General features: G+C 32.2%; 1 protein-coding gene across 2 annotated transcripts in view; it reads right to left on the minus strand.

The window, feature by feature from the left end:
• AGPS (alkylglycerone phosphate synthase) overlaps positions 1-21,999 on the minus strand; it is a 189,268-nt gene that overhangs the window by 49,244 nt on the left and 118,025 nt on the right. For both annotated transcript variants that reach the window (XM_055308082.1, XM_055308081.1), the window contains exons 10-11: positions 20,522-20,630; positions 10,837-10,964 (exon numbers count right to left, since the gene is read on the minus strand). In XM_055308082.1, coding sequence (XP_055164057.1) covers positions 10,837-10,964; positions 20,522-20,630 — 237 coding nt within the window. The remainder of the gene's footprint in view (positions 1-10,836; positions 10,965-20,521; positions 20,631-21,999) is intronic.

The following is a 21,999-nucleotide window of genomic DNA, read 5'->3' on the forward strand; positions in this document are numbered from 1 at the left end:
CTTAACTTTTTATATAATCGTAAGATGACAAATAAAACAGCAACTTCTATAAAATATCTGGAGAAGAAATCTACATACATAATACCTACACACATATGTTGCCAGATCTTTAAATTATGTGCAATTTTGCTAGATCTTAACGCCTAGCAAAGATTAATGGAAATATCTAAAAGAAATACTGGGTCTTGAAGTGGATTATTTTAGAACAAAGCAGAAATTTCAGAGACTAAGATCAATGCCTAGAACATTATACCATTTGTGAATTACAATGTGTCCTCAGGTTCTTATACACTTTTAAAACAAAGAAGATGATGGTGGATATATTTACTTACTTACTTACTTACTTACTTACTTACTTACTTACTTTATTTATTTATTTATTTATTTAATATTTTATCTATTTATTCATGAGAGACACAGAGAGAGTGAGGCAGAGACACAGGCAGAGGGAGAAGCGGGCTCCACACAGGGAGCCTGACGTGGGACTTGACCCCGGGACCCCAGGTTCACGCCCCAGGCAGAAGGCAGGCACTAAACCGTGGAGCCACCCAGGCGTCCCGGATATATACTTTTAAAATGAAGAAGATGATGGTAGAATTTCTGTGAATAAAACCACTTTAAAAAAGACTATCTGTGAAGTCTTCATATACAACTCTAGGAACTGTTCTTTTTATCCCTTCTCATAATCCATTTTAAGTAGAAAATTCTGGACACTATCAGATCCACTTCAGAATGTCCAGAATTCTAAAATCTTTCAAGGTTACTTGTATGAAAATAGCAAGAAAACTATGAAGGATAGCATTATGTATCTAAAACTGCACCAGTATTTTTTTTTTAACTGCACCAGTATTGAATTTAATCTAGGCACCACACTAAAAGCTGCAAGGAAAGAAAAATGAGAACAGATAGTCATATAAACTTTGCAATGATGAAATACTACAATACAAACACTAGCAAGGTTTAAGTCAGCTACAATATTTAAGTGAGCTGCACCCTAAATACAATTTTATTTTCTATGTAAATTTTAACATGGTTATTAAACTTCCATCAAGAGATTGCTTTCAGATGACAAAATTTTGACTTTGTCATAAACTTTTTAAACATTTATCTTTTGAATAGTAACATTTTTTCTGAATAATAACATTTATCAATAAAATGTTTCAATACAACATTGAGATTTATGCAGATCATTCAAAAGAACAAAATTTAATATATGTGCATAACATTTTTGCTATTATTCACTTTTAATTGGACAAATATTTAATTTTACAAAATCACTCAAAATACACATTTCACCCAACAAAATGACTAGATTCTTATTTTGAACACTATACAATTTATTTACTCATCTTCAATACTAAAGGTGAGATAATTCAATCTATATTTTAAAAAGTCATTATCAAATCTAAAGAGTCAGTACTAGCTAATTTTGTATACATAGCATAACAAAAACCTATTGACTTACTTTTATAGAATCCTGTGATGTCTAACTTACCTTCACATGTCTTATCTAATATAATAAACAACCCCAGCAGGGTGGCAGAACTAGTGTCACCCATTTTTCAGATGAGTACATAGGAACCAGAGAGGTGAAAAGACTTGTCTAAGGTCATATAACTGTTAAACAGATAAAACTAAAAGAACTAGGATCAAGATATCCTGATTGCTAGATCAGCAATATTTCAAAACAACACAAAGCTTCCCAAAAAATCACTTAACACACATACACTATACCACACACACACAGCTTTAAAGTCATATTTGAAACAAAAATTACATGAAAACTCTCTATTCACTGTATACTTACAACATAAAATAAAAAATATATAATCTGGGCAATTCCAAATCTTGGTATAAAGGTATTTTTGTAATTCGGGTATGCTTCTAAAAACTAAAGCAGTTTCTGAAATACTAAAGAAAGACCAATTTCCTAAAATGTTCTTATCAAAACAGGCATATTAACTTGGTTTTTTAAATTTACTTTTATTCTTATTTCTTTTTTTACATAGGCTCCCACGCCCAGCATGAAGCCCAACATAAGGCTTGAACTCATGAGCCTAAGATCAAGACCTGAGCTAAGGGGATCCCTGTGTGACTCAGCAGTTTAGCGCCAGCCTTCAGCCCAGGGAATGATCCTGGAGTCCCGGGATCGGGATTGAGTTCTGCATCAGGCTCCCTGCATGGAGCCTGCTTCTCCCTCTGCCTGTGTCTCTGCCTCTCTCATGAATAAATAAATAAAATCTTAAAAAAAAAAAAAAAAGACCTGAGCTAAGATCAAGAGTTGGACACTTAACCAACTGAGCCAGCCAGGTGCTCCAGGTTTATCAACTTCCAATAAGACATATAAAACCTGATTAGACAAAGTTTCTTTTCTTAATACAATAAATACAATATATAACATACATATTTATATGTTTTGGGTTAAGCACACCAGTAATATATAAGAAAGAATTCAGAGCCCTTCTGTTATTATTAGAAAAACAAACTTTTTTCAAAGACTTTATTTTTAAGTAACATTAAGACACAACGTGGGGCTCAAACTCCCAACCCTGAGATTAAGAGTCACATACTCTACCGACTGAGCCAGCCAGGCACATCTCTCCCCTACAAAAAAACAATTTTTAAATTCCTAACAACTTATAATTTCCATCTCCTATTGCCACCTAGATTCTATTACTCCTATAACTATAGCAAGTGTTATTAATGAAAACAACCAGCATAGGCACACATAGATCAGGAAATGGGGGGGGGCACATATTACGTTTAGTACAATAAATCTGTAGCAGGGGACACCTGGGTGGCTCAACAGTTGAGCATCTGCCTTTGGCTCAGGGCATGATCCTGGAGTCCTGGGTTTCGAGTCCCACATCAGGCTTCCTGCCTGGAGCCTGCTTCTCCCTTTGCCTGTGTCTCTGCCTCTCTCTCTCTGTGCCTCTTATGAATAAATAAATAAAATCTTAAATAAAATAAAATAAAATTTGTAGTGGAATTCAATCTATGAATTTCTAAATATAATAAATATGCAGGCCTTGATAAAATCTTGGTTTGAAAAGAGTATCCACAAAACACATCTTGGGTATAACTGAAATAATCTGATTGTAAAATGAATATTGTATATCATTAAGAAATTACTGCTGATTTTCTTAGACATGATAATTGTATTGTGGCTATGAAGAAAAACACCTTTATTCCTACATGTATGTATAAATATTTAGAGGTTGAGTGCCATGATGTCTGCAAATTAATTTTAAATGGCCCAGAAAACATATACACAAAAATAAAACAGCAAAAAGTAAATTGTTGAATATATTAGATATATAGGTGATTACTATCATTTTTTTAAAGTTTCTGTATGCGGGCAGCCCGGGTGGCTCAGCGGTTTGGCGCTGCCTTCGGCCCAGGGTATGATCCTGAAGACCTGGGATGGAGTCCCATGTCGGGCTCCCTGCATGGAGCCTGCTTCTTCCTCTGCCTTGTGTCTCTGCCTCTCTCTGTGTGTCTCTCATGAATGAATAAATAAAATCTTTTTAAAAAATAAATAAATAGATAAATAAAAAATAAAGTTTCTGCATGCTTAAAGCTTTCAAATTAAAAGATTGGAAAAATAAGTAAGAAAGCTTCAGGGCACTTGGTATATGTAACAACTGATATTCAATAATACCGAACATGATTTTAACTTGACAGCTGAGTCACATAACTAGTGAGTCATGTACTGCTCCTATTTATACTGAGGTAGAGTAGATGGCTACAGACATTTATTACAAAAGAATAAAAAGCTAAAGAAAGTTTATTGAATCTATGTAATAAATACTAGTTTTCAATACTGTTTTAATTATCAAAATCAAAACAACAGCTTTATTAAGTCCATTTTAATAGTGTCATTTTTTTAAGTTGGTAAATGAGTTTTTAGTTATCATCACAAGTAAATTCCATAAGTAAATTCCCATTCTCTCTCTCATAAAGTAAACTCTCAAATTAAAAAACAGCATCTAGATTGCTTTATGATTCTCTGGTAATTGATAATTTGTAAATGATTGTGCATCATTCTAAAAATACAAATCAAGAAAAGTCTCTTAGTGTTTTATATGAAAACTTGCCACTATAACTAATTAAATTCCTATAATCAAAAAACCAAAATAATATTACTATTTTTAAAAAACAACAACATTCAATCTAGGTAACTCTACCTATGGTTAAGATCAGGTTGTTTCAACTGCTATAAAACCTCATTTGAAAAACCTAAAAATATTTCCTTTAAAAATCAGAGACATCACAAATTCTGAGAATTAGAGCTCTAAATTCATTTCCACACTATTCAGTTATGCTGAGTATTCCACAGACGAGAAAAGGGTGACAGGGGTCCTTGAGTTAAAGTGACCCCTGGTGGTATGTGATCAGAACTAATCTGAGAGGGAATAGTTTTACCAAGTAATTTTATTGGTGGGTTAATAATACACATGCAGGGAATTTAAGGAACACTCAAACAAAATTTGCTTACCCAAACTAGAGGTAATGAAATAATTTACTTCCTACTATGATAAATCTATCTTTACTAGAATCTCTCATGTCATTAGACTTGTATCCAAGTATACTTTATACTTAGTAAATAGTCTGAAAAGAGGTGAGAAATTCATTATGGAAAATAAGGAAATATCATTTATCTTTGTTTTATCTGAGCAAAGAAGAAATAAATCGCCACACTGACCTCAGAGTACAAGTATAAGATTTGCCAAGTCAAATTGCTGGCAATTTCTTCCCTTTAATGATGCTACAAATAGGAATTTACTTGAATATATAAACTGAAAAACAAAAGCCACCACTCTGATTCATCTTAATTACTGAGAATTCCCTATACTAACTTAAAAAGCAACAGATTTCTCAATCCAAAGATTTTCTCCAAAAGATAGTATCTATAAGAAACCCATCAAAAGATTTCTGCAAAATTTGTTTTTATGGAACTAAGGCATATCTCTTTCTTATCACAGGAAAATCAGAACTTGCAATGCAGACTGATACATTATTTGTGAAGGTATCTTAGTTTACTAGTTATTGGCAAATCAATATTAAAATATTTCAAATGTCAGCATTTCTACTATTCCAATTTCATAGAGATAAAATATAAAATATAAGCACTGAATGGTAGTCCTATATTTCTGGTACCTTGGTTAACATATGAATCCTCTTTGAATTGAAAAGGCTTTTTTATTCAAGAAGTAAATCAATCATTCTGTGTAGACTCTAGAACAGCCCAAATTCCTGAGCCTTAAGTTTATTTTGAAGATAGTCTAGCAATCTCATACTATATCAGAAGCCAAAGCTCCAATACCAAACTGCTTGTACCTAGTCATACAAAAATTCAAACACCTAAAATTTATCATGATATATACCATATGAGGTGATTACTGTAAGAAACCATGTCTATTGAACTTACACAATATCCAATGGATTTGTTGGCTATAAAGTTAAGAGCACACTATCTCACATACAAATACATACAAAAAATAAATTGATAAATAAGTTCAAAAAAAGGTATGTGAAGAGAATTCTGCTAACTGCAATTTCTAGGCAGAAAAACTTAAAATGTAGACAAGTAACTGGTTCTTCCTCAGAGCTGATACCACAGATGAAATCAGACAGTATTCAAGGCCACTGGTATAACTGATTAGCCCTACTGGAAGCGACACACTTGCTTCCAGCTAGGAGTCTACATTATAGACAAGAGAATTCTCTCTTGGTTTTAAAGAATGAAACAATACATATTATAGAGTAGATATTTCCTTCTGTTTATATTAAGAGAAGAGCCAAAAGTTAATGCCAAACAGTCTCTGGTTCATCATTCTCATTTTTCATTTTATAAAGGTGTAATGACTTTTGCTGAGTAGCTCCTAGTTGAGACCATGTCTTGTAACTGTCCTCAAGTTTAATATACTCTGCTGGGTCCCAGAGTACAGAATCCAGTTAATCAAACATTTGGCTAGGTTATTTTCTCTGCTTCAGAGGGAGAAAAGAGCACACGCACACACACACACACGTGCACACACACTCATTTAAAATAATGATGCTATTTCCATATGTAACAAATTGTTTCCAAGAATTACCATTGAATACAAAGAAGTTTTAATTATTTGATAATATAAGTGCTAAACCTAACTTCTTTTAATTTATTTCAACCCTTCCAGGATATATCAAGCTTAAGACAGAACAATTCAAAACTGAGATATAACAGTCAAACAGGAACTTTGTTTTTCTTTCCAAATTAAGGTCTAACCTCTAAAGTAAAAAACTCTTGTTATCAATTTAAAATTGCTTAAAATAAAAGTGATAGTAGATATAATGGGCCACCCCTTGTCAAAAGGTAGGTAGAAAAAAGATGCCTGTTAATCTATAATTCTAAAACCCTCATTTTAATACTGAGACAGTTTTCAGAGGAATGCACACTGCTCTGTACCACACTTACAGTGTTTTCAGTTAATGAAACAAATGGCCCTCCCTCAATACCATAGGGCAACTTGTAAATTTTACTGGGAAGTGGAAGGGGAGATCCCAGCCTTCAAAAATTGCTTTTGCGCTTATTTCAACACTTTTTCCTTAAAACTTTATAAAAATCTCACTGCCTTCTTTAAACGAACAATAAGAGAATAATAAAATACACCTGAAACTGCTATTCTGGTTAAAAAACACTATTTCCCCTCTCCTTAGAGGTTACTGCAGGAAATCTATTTTCTCAGAAAGTCTTAAAAATCACTTACTTACCCATCTACTAAGTTGGAAATTATACTGGACTGCCATTTATAAGATAGAACCACATTAATCTTCCACTAAATCTTCCTTTCTAGCCTCTCACCAGGCTGTGAAGTATTGAAAGAGGACAATCCTCACATGGACAAAGATTAGATGATAGACCTTAGTAGGAATCCTTCTGCTGTCAGAATAAAGTTGCTTAATTTTTTTCCTTCAGTAGGAATAGTGATGAAAATATACAAAGAGCCCACTTTGCTACTTGTAAACAAGCATGTAAACAAGACTTGTAAACAAGCATCCAAAACAGTTTCCCATTTCAAAGGCAACCTGATTCTGAAAATATCACAAAAATGGAAGTGCTCTGAAATGACAGTGAGAAATTACAAGCAGCCAACTCATTATTCAATCAAGAATTTGGCACAATCATAAGCCACGTACCATCTATTTTAATGGATCTTAATTCTCCTGCTATCAGCTGAAATTCCAAATTGCAAATTGAACAACTAGTGCCAAAATCTGATCATTTTCTCAATTTCTCTGCCTGAGAATACTGTTGCAAAGCAGGGCAGCACACACAGTTCTATTCTTGACCTATGAGTTTTGTACATTCTGTAAACTAATATGTAAATGTCCCTAAACCATAATAGAAGCATTTATCCATTTCCAGGGAAGGTAAGCGTTAATGCTTATGTATCTGTGCCGAAGTAACATATGTATGTTCCCAAAGAGAATATTTCCAAATTATGGTACCTAATCTAATTGTTTCATTCATACAAGCAACACATGAGAATAAAATTTTATCTAGGATTTTTTTTAATAAATTAATTTTTTTATTGGTGTTCAATTTACCAACATATAGAATAACACCCAGTGCTCATCCTGTCAAGTGTCCCCCTCAGTGCCCGTCACCCACTCACCCCCACCCCCCGCCCTCCTCCCCTTCCACCACCCCTAGTTCGTTTCCCAGAGTTAGGAGTCTTTATGTTCTGTCTCCCTTTCTGATATTTCCCACACATTTCTTCTCCCCTATCTAGGATTTTTAATCAGTTTCAAGCAAGGCAAGCTTCCTAGTTGCATGGTATGTATATCTTTTAAAATTGTCTATTACTTTAATAACCAAGTTATTAAAACTACAGATTAGAAAGGAGCTTTCTTTTGATGTCTTTAACCACAGAGTGATACTTTCTATCAACCATCACCTATGTTTATGCCAAACCATATATCCAATACAGTTCTGTATCAATTTAGATTATGGTCACTGGTGAATATCCAAAGAATTTTTTAAAACGAATAAAGGGGCAATTTTTACTGACTTATGTAAAGATGAAGGAAAATTTCACTCCCTGCTTTTCATTAGCACAAGTAATTCTCTGTTATTTTCTACCAGGGGCATATTAAATTGTACCCAAAATCACATCAGATTATAGAAACTATGTTTAAATCCAACATTTCAATAAAATTATAAATTTAGGATTTTAATACATTTGTACATCATTTGTCATTAATTAAACCTAAGATATATTTACATATTTGCAATATGGAAAAGCAGGAAAGCACAAAATATGTCTACCTCTACTTCAAATATCATGTTATAACAACACTTTTTAGCAAGTCTAATGAAATCTGTGTTCTACAGAGTGGAGATCTTGTGAAGGGGCAGATTTGGCCAACATAGGTTGAATGCAACCTCAATGAGATCTTTCGTTGGAAATACATATAAATCAGATAGTTTTATAAATTCCGTAATTATTTTTTTAAAAAAATCTAATTTGGCATTCCTGCTTATTTCGCCATAAAAAACCAAGTCAACAATGGTCAATTAAAAAGATGTCACTTAAAACAAGAGAGATAATGAAAAGTGAAAAGACACCAAAAGACAAAGTGAAAAGACACCAAAAAAAAACCAAAAAAACAAAAGACACCAAAAAAACCAAGACAACAATGGTCAATTAAAAAGATGTCACTTAAAACAAGAGAGATAATGAAAAGTGAAAAGACACCAAAAGACAAAGTGAAAAGACACCAAAAAAATAAGATAGAAATTAATATGAAAATATAACTATGAAAAAAAAAAGAAAATATAACTATGGAAAATGGTTTGTTCTGATTTTTAATTGGTGAACTTAGTTATTTTCTAAACAAAACAAAATAAAAACAAAGAACATAAAAATCTAGCTTTCTATTCTTCTGGGTTTTAACTAATTCACAGGCAAAACCATAACGCTTTGCAAGTAGTTCCTTTATTCTTTAACAACTGAGCTATCTTAAATTTGAAATTATTTTCCTTTGCCTCTAAGTGTGGAAAGTTTTAGTAACAAGTATCAAAACACACTTGAACTTCACTGCTCAGTGCTTAGCTATTATGTTAGAATAACAAATATTTACTCCTAAAGCTTATCTCCACTCTCCTTTATTCAATAATCCTTTTAAATATTATAAATATTTAATATTACATTAATTATACATAATATACTAATATTTAGTAATATATGTTTATACATTTACTATTAAAAACTTTTAAATATTACACCATCTCATTTTAGCAAATATAGCAGAATACTAACTATATATTCTAGTTCCTTAACCATAACATAATATTCCCAAATTCTAGGAATTAGGAGCTCTTCTTGTAAAAATTTCAACTATTAACATTTGCTTTTGCTTTAACCACCAAAGTAACCTACCACAAGTTCAAGAATGTTCAGTCCAGAACTATACTTCTTTATTTAAACTCTTCCCTAACCCAGCAGTAAGACAGTCAAGATTAAGGGGCCTATGGCTAAAAGTACTGACAAAGGAAACAATCCAACTGATAAGTAACGGAAGCTACCTGGAAATTACAAAAATCGTCTTTGTCAACACCAAGATTAGGTGACCATATAGCTGAACTTCCTGCAGATGGAAAACTGACAGAAAAAAAAATGAATGTTTCAGAAGCAAAACTAAGTGTATGAAATCAAGAACACTGGAAATGGTAAATATGTGAGTAAATGTAAAATATTTCTGCTTATTTTAAGTTTCTTTAAGACATTTATAGTGGTTGTCTTGGGATGGTGGGAAGATAAGACTCTTGACCACCTTCCATTTCAATACTTTAAAAAGTCCACAATGAATATGGAGTATTTGATGGATACCATTCCTTTGCCTCATCAGATCCTCCCTTCACTCTGCTCATGATACCTGGATGCTGACCTATATGGGTCACATCAGAAAGTTCCCTTGCCCTCAAGATTCTAGTTGCATATAGCTGATGGAAAGTACAAAAGAACTCTAGGAATTTGGAGAAAGCAAGAAGAAAAGGCTAGAGTGTATTCCCTTGATAGCCTTCCTGCTGGGAAATGTTGAAATAAAAAATTTTTAAAAAACAAATGTAGTTCAAACAATGAACCAAATGCCTAAAGAAATGGAAGAATTTCTACACTGATAAACAGAACATAGAAATAAAATTATGTGGCATTATCTGGTCTTTTAAAAATTCTTGATAATATATCTTTTTTTTTTTTTAAGAAGGGAAGAGAAAATGGGAATTCCTCTTGACTTAGAGATAAATATATTATGTAATATTATGCTGTATTATGTTATTTAATTTAAGCTATAGCTTAGGTAATATTATAAAACAAAGTAGGGCCTGGTAGTAGCACATTCTAAGAATTGATAGAGTCTGATTATCTATACTTAACTTCTATATTTTTTGGATCCCTGACATTCAGCCATTTATTTTAATTTCAATAAATGCCTTAGTTTAAGGAAAATTATATATTACTTCAAATTAATCACAAAATATCTTACCTAAAAATAATTTTAAAAACATAACATTCATTAAAGGCGGAGTCATTCAAAGCCATCAACCCAAGTACATATCTTACCTTGGCTTAAAATCACACAGCACTCTTTAAACCAAGAAATAACGAAATAGCAACTGCACTTACAGGGATGATTTTACATTACCTTTTCATATAGAACTGGTTAAAAACCACATATATAACACAACTAAATATGAAGATTGTATGTGACATATCAAAATCAATTACGCAGTAGAATTTTAAAAATATAAATATAGATGGGTGGGTTTTTGTTGTTTTGATTTTTTTTTACCTGTTTTGCAATTTCTCTTAAACAGGCTACTCCTTGTTCAAAATTAGGGAAAGCTACTGAGCCATACTTTTGGTATTCAGGGATTGGTCTGATTTTTATTGTAGCTTCTGTTATCACACCAAGAGTTCCTGAAAAAGAAGGGGGAATAATCCAATATATCACATGCCAATTTTCTAAATCATATTTAAATCTATTTTATCTATTTATTTTATTAATTTATTCTATTCATATTTAAATCTATTTAATCTATTCTATGTGGGGAATAATGGCTACTCAAGTCTTTTTAGAAAAACAACTAAACAAATTTTGTACTTTCTAAAAAGGTTTTGGAATACATTATTCTTATGTTATGTATAAATACTTTAAAACATTTTTAAGGTAACCTTCCTCCAAGAAGGTTACTTTTAAATCATTTTAAAAGTATTATAACATATTAAACGAAAAAAATGTGAAAAACGACAAGTTTGTATATCTCACACATTCAGACAAAAGTATATTCTGGTATTTGTGCCTACTTTTACTGTGAGAAAAACGTGGTGGGGCAAAAAGAAACTTCTATGAGAATTTAAAATGACAGAAAAAAAATAGAGGGACTGTTATTACCTTGCTTCTTTCCTAAGAATTCATAAAATGACAATGGCAATACTGAGATGCCCTTGTAAGACACAAAACCCTCTAGATGTTAGAGACAAAATAGTTACCATAAATATCTAGTACAAGAGAACCACCAAAGAAACAAATGCTCTTTCCTTTATTATGCAGAGGAGGGACAAATCAAAGAGTTGAAAAAAGCAAGTTATATAAACTATATTCTATGAGATCTAAATAACTATGCTAAAATATTTGAAGAGACATGGTTAAAAATGATTATATTCATGAAGCCAAGCTTTTCAAATCAGTGATTTCTGAAGTACAAATGGTATAAATTATTAATACTATTGGTAAATTTTCTGAGAATCATGAAAAAAAAATAAAGGAAATCTTTGAATTGCAGAACTTAAATAATACTAGAACACTATAAATAAATAAAAAGTATCACAAAAATCAATGCTTCCAGTATATAATACATCCAAAATGTCAATGTAAAATATAAGACTGAAAACTAAGAAGTCACAAAAAGTAAATTATATTAGATCACAATATATTCATCACATATACAAATGATTGTCTATTGAGATATCAAATATGACCCTATTATAATTTGTAAAATCACAAAAACTCTTTAAGTCTGGCTCGATTACTATTTAAATATATATCTTGTGAATTTTAAAAGGAAACAAAAAGGACTAAGCTTTATCTTTTATTTTAGCATCTTTACTGAGATATAATTCATAAACCATAAAATTCATCCATTTAAAGTGTAAAACTCAATAGTTTTTAGTATATCCACATATATATGCAATTATCATTAAAAATCTAAGATTAGAAGGCACCTGGGTGGTTTAGTTAGTTAAACATCCAACTCTTGATTTCGGCTCAGGTCACAATCTCAGGGTCGTGGGATAAAGCCCCACATCAGGCACTGTTCTCAGTGCAAAGTCTGTCTGTCTCCCTCTGCTCCTTCCCCATCCCCTCCCAAATAAACAAAATCTTTTTTTAAAAAAAATCTAAGTCTAGAACACTTTTATCACCTCCAAAAAAGAAACTGCACCCATAAAACAGCATTCCCCATTTCCCCACCACACATACACTTCAGCCCTAGACAACCACTAATCTATTAATAGTTTTATAAATTTGCCTACTCTGGAAATGTCATATAAATGGAATTTTATAATATGTGGTCTTTTGTGACTGGCTTCTTTCACTTAGATAATGTTTTCAAGGTTTATCCCTGTTACGGCATGTATTAGTACATCATTCCTTTTTAATTGTGGACTATTATTCCATTTTGTGTATAACTTATTTTGTTTATCCATTCGTTAGTTGATGGACATTTGGGTTTCCCCATTTTCTTAAAACTAGATTACCAGTTTAATATAAAACGATACTACTCAGGCAGAGCCATGATGAAAAAAAAAAAAGATGCATAAGAGCAAAGTATGAAGGAAGGGGCTCAGAGTTTCCATGCCCTTTCCAGATGCACCACCCTCCCAAGAACCTCCGTGCATTCACCACTCTGGAAGCTCTCTGAAATCTGCATTTTAGTGATTTTCATGGAGGCTTCACTACACAGGCATGATTGATTAAACCACTAATTTAAGGTCTAGTTCCTCTCCTCTCCTCTCCCTAGAGCTGAAAGTTCCATAGGTTTCCACCTTTAGGCTACTGCATATGAATAATGCTACTGCGAATATACATACAAATTTACATACATATTTTTGTGTGGATGTGTATTTTCCTTTCTCTGGAATATATACATGAAGATTTTTTTAATTTCAGAAAAACCTTTGATCCTATTCTACATAACCCTGCCTTCAGCTACCTTTTCCTAAAGCAACATTCCAGGCAAGTACTACCCAGAGGTTGCGGGGAGAATGGGGAGGAGGTTAGTTCACTTCTACCTATCCTTAGCTGGTGGGACAGAGCTCTACTTGAAGTGACGCACTAATACTGAAGTCCCAACTGCTCTTAGTCTCGCCTGTAAAGAGAGGGTATCTTGTCAGGAGAAGGAAACCAAGATCTGTTTTCTTTCTCCCTTTTCCCTAGCACTAAGCTACTGGAGTAGGGCTATCCTCAAGAGAAAAGCATGCCACTGCTCCCCTCCGGAGCCATAGCTCAGAGGCACCGAGGCTCAGAAACTTATTCTCAAGGAGCTGAGGAGGGAGGAGGAAAGGGAACACAAGTCAAAAAACAGCTCCTCATATCTTTCCGAAAAAAAAATTACTTTGTTTGCAACAAACAGAGCATGGAGAAGTTTAAGCCTAAGAACACTCTCAAGACAGTGGAGGATGTGGTAAAAGGCAACTGGGAGGACACAGGTAAATTTATTGGAGACCAAGACAACATGGAAGGCCAGCTAGTTTCCCTGCATAGAAATAGTGCAGAGGACTTCAACTATGCTCAGAAAAGAATCTCAAACACTAACCTCAGGAACTATCCCTTCTAAGAGATATACTTTGAAGTGGGTGAATTTTATGGTATGTGAATTAGATTTCAATAAATTCTCCAAATGAATTACAAATGAAACTTCCGAGTTATTTTCTTTAAGGAGCTAACAGTTATACATTTTACTAATAGGAAAAAAATTTTTAAAGGTATCTTAGACTATAAAGAGTCTAAAGGTTTAAGTCTAAACTTCTAAACCTTTTTCAGAGAAAGGCAAAAGGTTGACAGGTAAATTATAATGTCTTCTCATCCACCAGAACAGAATTATCTATCACACTTGTTCTTTCCTATTAATACAAGTTGTATCACTTTAATTTTTTAAGTCGCTAATATTCCTGCCACTATACTGACCCCATCACTAAACTTACTTTCTTTTTTTTTTTTTTTTTTAATTTTCTTATTCTTGAGAGACACAGAGAGAGGCAGAGACATAAGTGGAGGGAGAAGCAGGCTCCCTGTAGGGAGCCCTATGCGAGACTTGAGGCCAGGAACCCAGGATCACATCCCAAACCAAAGGTAGATGTTCAACCACTGAGCCACCCAGGTGCCCCTTATTTGTAATTCTTTCGACTCTTTTCAACATTTTTAGAAGCTCTCAGTAGCCCTGGAATTTAAAAGTTGTTTCTTCAAATAAATTGAAAATTGACAGGCATATACTCCTAACCACAGGAATCATCTTCTCTATTTACTCTACTCTGACCACAAATTACAGAAACCTTTAATACTTGATGAAACTCAAAAGTCACCAGATCAAAATTCATAAAGGAAAAGGTCAGTATAAGCTGTGACTGCAGAGAGGAATACTTTTCTACTTAAAACTAAACTCCAAGTTCCCAGGTTTTTGTGAAATCTTTCCTTTTATGAGAAATGGAGACATTCAAAAATATTTCTTTGAATTATAGTATATAATATCATCTAACTATAACTTAAATATAATCCAGGAAAAAGACGGAAACCATTTAAATGCCAATCAATGAGGATCTAGTTAAATACATCAGTGTACATTCAGTAAGTGTCAAAAAGAATGAAGTGGCTCTAAATGTAATGATACAGAGTAAGCTTTATAAAAGTGTAAAGCAAATAATAACCTCCCACTTGTGCTTTTAAAACTGCATACATATATACTTAAATAATAGCAATAAGTGTTTACTCTGAACAAAGGAAATGATTGGAAGACAGGGATAGAAGGCATATTTTCCTTAAACATACTTCAGTACCTTTGGAATCGTGTATATTTGTCCATATTTCAATTTTGTATATGTAATTACTTATTCAAAAGTTGAGTTTTAAAAATACAAATATCTTTACATTAGCAAACTTCCTTTAAAATTCTAATTGTACATCAAAATTCTAAGGTACCAGCAAAAAGTGTCCATGTCTTAAACTTCTACCTATCTGCATTGCCTCCTATGTAGAGCAGGCACTCTAAAGTAGTAAAGCCCACCATTACCAGTGACATCAAAAATAAAAATAAAATTAGTAAAATGAGACTACACTATTGCAAGATTAATGAAATGTCCAAATTTGAAATGTCCAAAGTCTTCAACTATCCTGCTATGGGCCTATAGGGGGTCCCACTGTGAAAGCAAAATCATCCAGGTCTCAAATGCAGTTTGACAGAGGGCAATTTCCATTCAGACTTATATTCAAATTAGCCTACCATAAATGGATGTATCTAAATTCACTTAATCAAAAGGCTGATTTCTGTTGTGTTTTATTATATTTATTGATACTTTTGCTTTGGGCATATTTATGTCAGTGGAGTGATATAAAAGACTTGGATTACTTATCATTTGATTTTATGTACAGCATACCACTTTATACATTTTTATATTTTGTATCTACTTCATATAAGTGTTTATAAATAACTCCATAATATGACATCATAGAGACTTATATATCATTCACTTTTCTGTTTTATCAAAACTATCTTGCAATAAATTTAAGAATTTAAGAATTTTCCAAATATAATGTTTGCTCTCAAGATAACTGAAAGCTTCAATTGCTATTTGATATAAAATGCAAGTATTTGCTTAAAGTAAATAAAATCTTTTGTAATTTGAAAATATACTTTCAGGAGACTTCAGGACTAAGAATGGTAGTTATTTGATTTTGAATCCTATTTTCTCTCCCAAAACATAAAAATCAACAAGAAACACAAAACCACAAATAATATTGAAACAAAACTTTCAATATTGCTAGGGGACAAAAAACACTTTGACCTTCACATTACCTGTTAAGTAGAAATAAAATGAAAGAATTCCAAAAGACCTTCTATAGCCTTCCACCTGCTGCAAACTTGTAAAGGTAGAAAGTAAGGGGAGGCTTAAAAGATTTCATAAGAAATAACAGAGAGTATCAGAGGATCTGGAGGAAACAAAGACAAAATCAACCACAGATAGCAAAAGTGCAACAATAATGCCAAAATCCTGTACAGGGAAATCCATAGCCCTGGCTATGGGGAAGGGAAAAAAACGGGAGGGAACTAGAAATGGCAGCCTTGGAGAAGCAAGGGGAGTATTTTCAGGGAAGTATCATATTCAGAGAAGTGTGGTAATTCTTGGAGACAAAGTAATGAAGGGAAAGAATGAAGTAAGAGAGAGAAATTAAAGATCCTATAGAAATAAAAGAGAAAGAAGACATGCCAGGCCTTCTCACACCAAAAATACCACCATCCACAAAACAAGTAGCACAAAAGAGGGTTGGAGTGACAGAAAAGGACATTCCCAAACTAGGAACACTTTCTAAGTAATAAACAGCAACAGAAAAAAGCAGAACAAATCCACAAAATCTACTGCAGAAAGTCAGAAAATGTAAGTAAAAGCTTTCTGTTGATGAAAAGTCTCTCCCCTAAACCAACCACAATATTGAAAAAGATAGTAACAAACATCTCAAACTGAATTAAATATTATCAAGCAAGCATTTGGGGATATTAAAAGGAATATCTGAATCAGAAATACAAACATTAAAAATGTAGATGGACAAAAAAAAAAAGAAGAAGAAATGAAGTAAAAGGTGATTAACCATAGGAAAGAAAAAGAACAGCAGCAGCAACAACAATAAAAATATATGAAAAATGAAGGTAAGTTATATGGTATCCAAAGGAGAACAGAGAATAGATCCAAATGAAGACAAATAAAGGGCACTGAAGAAAAGCAATAAAATAACCAAGAGAATGAAAAGAAAATAAAGAAAGAAGTTGGGAAAAAAGGGTCAGGGATATAGTGGCTGAAATGCAAAACACAGTCAGACATAAGTACAATTGGTGTCCCTGAAGAAGAAATATCAAAACAATAGGTGGAACCCCTAATACTTAACACTACAATCCCCAAAAAATTTTCCACAAAGATTAAAAAACCTAAATAGAAACACAGAAAGGCTCCACTGAGTACCACACAAAACAACCTAGGACAATCAACCCTGAGCTATAAAAGTGGTAGACTCCAATAATAGAGAAAAAATCCTCAGGACACCCAGGCAAAAAAGCTACAAACAAGCTACAAAGGCAAAAGAACTAGCATTAGATTTCCTTAAAACAACATATAAAACGAGGCAACATTGGAGCAGCATTTTCAAGAAACAAGGAAAGAAGTACTATGCATGGATATTATAACCACTCAAGCTGTCCTGCAAGTGTCAAGGTCACACAAAAGGTAAAATTAAACAAAAGGACTGATAATAAGCATTTCACACTTGAATTTCAACATAGAGCAAAGGCTAAAATAAATGTGGGTCATGGGCAAAAAATAATAAAAATGTCGTTTTAACCATTTTTCAAATAAAAGAGCACATTATTTTAAGTTACTGTGAATTCCATACATAAGAAAAGAATGCAATGCATTCCAGTGACTTTGACTATCATAATTTTCATTATATTGATCATGTTACAGCATCTAAAATGGAAGGAAGCTAATTGAAAAAAACTCATTATGAAAAATTCCTAACACACAAGACAAAAACACTAAATTTAACACATTCACATGTAGAACTTAGTAGGATCAGGAAAATACATCTTTTAACGATAATGCTTTCAAGGCTGTCATCAAATGGTTTAATCAGAGCCAAAAAAAATTTTTAAGCTTGAGGAAAAGTTTATGATTCACATGTAAGGCAGTGAATCATATTTAGATAGTTCAAAATAACAGATAAAAATACGTATTACAAAAAGAGTATGAACTTGTTGTGATGAGTACCAGGTGATATATAGAAGTTATAAATCACTGTATCATACTCCTGAAACTAACATTATACTGTATGCTAACTGGAATTTAAATGAAAACTTTAAAAAATAAAATTCAAAAGTAAAAAATAAATAAAATAGAAAAGAACAGGATTTCACGTGAATTAACTTTCTCAATGATGCTGCCTCCTGACCTACATTAAGATGACTCTATATCCACATACATACAGAGATGGGGATTAGAGACTATAAATACACTTGTAAAGATCACTGACACCAAAATAATAAACAGCAACAACAAATAAATTTAACATTTGTTGAGTACTTACTAATACTGCTTATCATTATCTATTTAATACTCACAAAAGTTTATGAAGATGGATTCTTTTATTATCCTCATTTTATAGCTAAGGAAACTAGCATAGAGAATTACCTAATTTACACAAAATCACAGAAATTTAAATGGTGGAACCAGGACTGAAATTCAGATCTGAAGGATTTTCTCATTATTGCTCCTAAATCACTATGGTATTTACATGTATATTTATAATAAAATATCATTTAAATACAGTAATTTACCCTAGTATGTATGTTTAATAAATCACATTTCTTTGCTTACTTATTATGAGTTTACCTTCCTTAAATTCAGACAATAATTTACTATTGAGGAAGGTAGTCTAGTCTTTTAGATACAGTTCAAACTATTATAATAGGCATAAAAGACCAAATTATCTCTCCAGCTACCCTGTAATCCTTACTACTCTGCCCCTAAACCTACTGCCTACTCCACCTTATAGTTAAATCTTATGTCCCAGTGACATTGAAAAACTAGCAGCTTCACAAGGCAGACATGGTTCTTCTCAATTCTAAGGCTGCCCACACGTAGTTCTCTCTGCAGAGTAACTCCCCATTTTATTCCCTCAACCCCTTATCAACAACCTTCAAGGACCGCCTTAGGCATGGCCCTTCTGGAGAGGTCTTCATAAACACCTATCAATGTGAACTCTGTCTCTATTTCTCCTGCATTTACTTCTATCATATAATTTATCATACTGTATTATGGAAGTCAATTATTACCGGTGTCCTTCCATGTGTCGGAACAGTACCTAGCAACCAAAATTTTTTAAATACTAAGTGATAGGAGAAAAAAAATGGTGTAGTTACTTAAAAAGATCATTTATATTTATAGATTGACTCCAACTATGTGTGCAGCAATAGTATAATTAATAACTATCAGTTTTAATACCTATTTGTTACTCAATTTGACATCTGGTGGCAAAAGGTTATACATTTTAGTTAACTTTTAGACGATGTGTTTGTATAAGAAGTTACAGAATATTTACCAAAGAGCTATATTATTTTAAGGGAACTTAACATTTTTTTCTCATGAAAAATGTAGTTCTGTTTTTCCATAGAAGACTATACTGATCAGAAAAAAAAATAAGAGAGTAAACTGCTGAGATATCTTGACAAAGGTTTATCATGGATTGTCACGAAAAAATATCTAAGCTATACCTATGGCTATCAAACCAACAGTAGACTTCCAGCATGTCACTGAGACATAGTTTATTTTTTCCCTCCTGACATTACTGTCAAAAGATAGAATTTCTGTCCTATCATCCTAGTTTATTGTAATTGCTCTTTACCCATGAATATAGCTAAACATTTTAAAAATCTTTTTTGGCTTATACCACCTTTTAAATTAGTAATGCGTTCCTCCACTAATTGAAGAGACACTTGTTTTATTTCTCTGAATTTAAGGGATATCCCTCTCTACCATTCTAAAAATTGAAAAGTAAGTCTATGTTCATCTTATCCATAAAATTCACCACATTAGTTTGCAAAAAAGAGATCAGTTTTCCTGATCAGCACAGCAATTAAATGTTTTTGTATAAGATAAAGAACTACATTCTAATCCATCTAGCATTAAGTAACCAAAGAATCTAGTTAAATAGAAAAAAAAGTCTAACATAAGTTTTAAAACATATGTAAATCAACAGGATTTTAAATTCTACTTCTTCAAAGAATCATATAGCAAGTAACAAAAGGTACAGTTACAGAAAGACACTAAGACAACACTTTCTCAGTCCTTTCCCCCTGATAATTTAGACAAGGTTAGAGAATAAAGTATAAAATTTTAAAGCAAACCACTTTAAATCTTAACTATCTTCCTAAAATCATGGAATAAAAACTCTAAAACAAAAAATAAAATACCAAAAGAACTAACTTATCTCTAAAACTATAAAAAACCAAAATGTAAAAGGATTTTTAATAAGATGTTCTCATAATAAAAACTTTATGAAGTACTAAATTAAAGTAATAAAACTTTAAAAAAATTACCATTCTTTAAATATATAAAACATGTCTTTCTTCCAAAGATCTTATATTACAGTATCACAGATTTTCACAAAACTGAGTCACTACCCTGTATTTTTTCATAATAAATTTAGTTATATTTACCTTCAGATCCCATGATGAAGTGATGGATATCAGGGCCTGTTGACATACGAGGTCCTTGAGAGCTTTTTTCTATTATACCTCTAGGTGTTACCATTTTTATATGAACCACCTGTTTAATACAATACATGATGTAAATTCTACATTTTACATATTTGTCAGTGAATGTTGTGTGTGTGTGTGTGTGTGTATACACACAACCATCTATATTTACAAAATCTACTTTAAAAAATATTGGATTAAGTGATAAATGGTGATACCCTTCAGAATTCTAATATCTTCTTGTAATTCTTAGACTAAAAATGAAGTTTAACTTTAAAAGAGGAAAAAATCATTCTATGATTGTTATTGATTTAGGTATATTCATCATCTTAAAAAAATGAAAAGCACTTTTCTTTAAACCAAATTTAGTCTAGGATTATCCATGTGGCAAAGAACTAAAGCACGAAAAAGATAATCAATGATCATATTTTAAGAGGTTCATTCTTTCACTTATTTAACAATACTGATGAAGCACTATTATTCACATCAAGCACTGCTCCAGGTGCTTAGAATTCTAAGAAAAAATTTATTCTTGCCTTATTCCCAGTCTCAATTTATCTACTTTATCCACTTAGTAGAAAAGAGTGAAAAGAATGAAGCATTAATTATGATCAGGTAAAAAATGGGATGAAGAGGGAGATAGTGATTGGATTAAACAGAAGAAAAGAGGTATGCGTGTGATACAGGTCTCACACCAGTGAGAAAGTAAGTATACTGGAGGGAGAGGTCACTCAAAAATAGTTCCTGAAATCCAAATCAGGAAATGGTTAGGTGAAAATCCAACACATCTTTACAATGACTTTCTGACAGATAAACAAAAATAGTCTATTATTTAAGGAAATGAGCAGAGGACATCAATAAACAATTCATAAAAACTAAAAATCACGAATGAGGATATTTTAAAAGTATAATTTGCTAACAATTAAAGAAATAAAAAATTAAAAGACAAAAACATAAATAAAATGTCCAGTAAAATAGAGATTCTCATAGTGCTAGTGGGATTGTCAACTGGCACAAATGTCCATGAAGCATTTATGCTATCCAAAGACTTCAAAAATGTATAAACATCTTGAAGCAACAATTCATGCTCTAGGAACTTGCCCAAGGAAAATGATTAAAGATGTATGCTAAAGAAATTACTAAAGAAGATATTTCCCCCTTTTGTTTTCTATAATTCTGAAATCAAGAATAATTTAAATAATCACTAATAGGGAATTACTTTAATAAGACAAACTGTCAGTAAAAGAGAATTACATGCACTCTAAAAATGATGGTGTACATCTATGTTTACTTACAAGTTAAAGTATTGCTAACATAAGAGCAGATTAAACACAGCATGATCCTTTTTTACATTAAAAGCTAAATATACACATGCAAATAAGCACAATAGGATGTATGTTTATAATTTGTGATCCTCAAGGATCTCCAAATAAGGTTTA

The sequence above is a fragment of the Nyctereutes procyonoides genome, unplaced genomic scaffold, assembly GCF_905146905.1.
Source record: "Nyctereutes procyonoides isolate TBG_1078 unplaced genomic scaffold, NYPRO_anot_genome, whole genome shotgun sequence".
In the NCBI taxonomy this organism is placed as follows: Eukaryota; Metazoa; Chordata; class Mammalia; order Carnivora; family Canidae; genus Nyctereutes; species Nyctereutes procyonoides.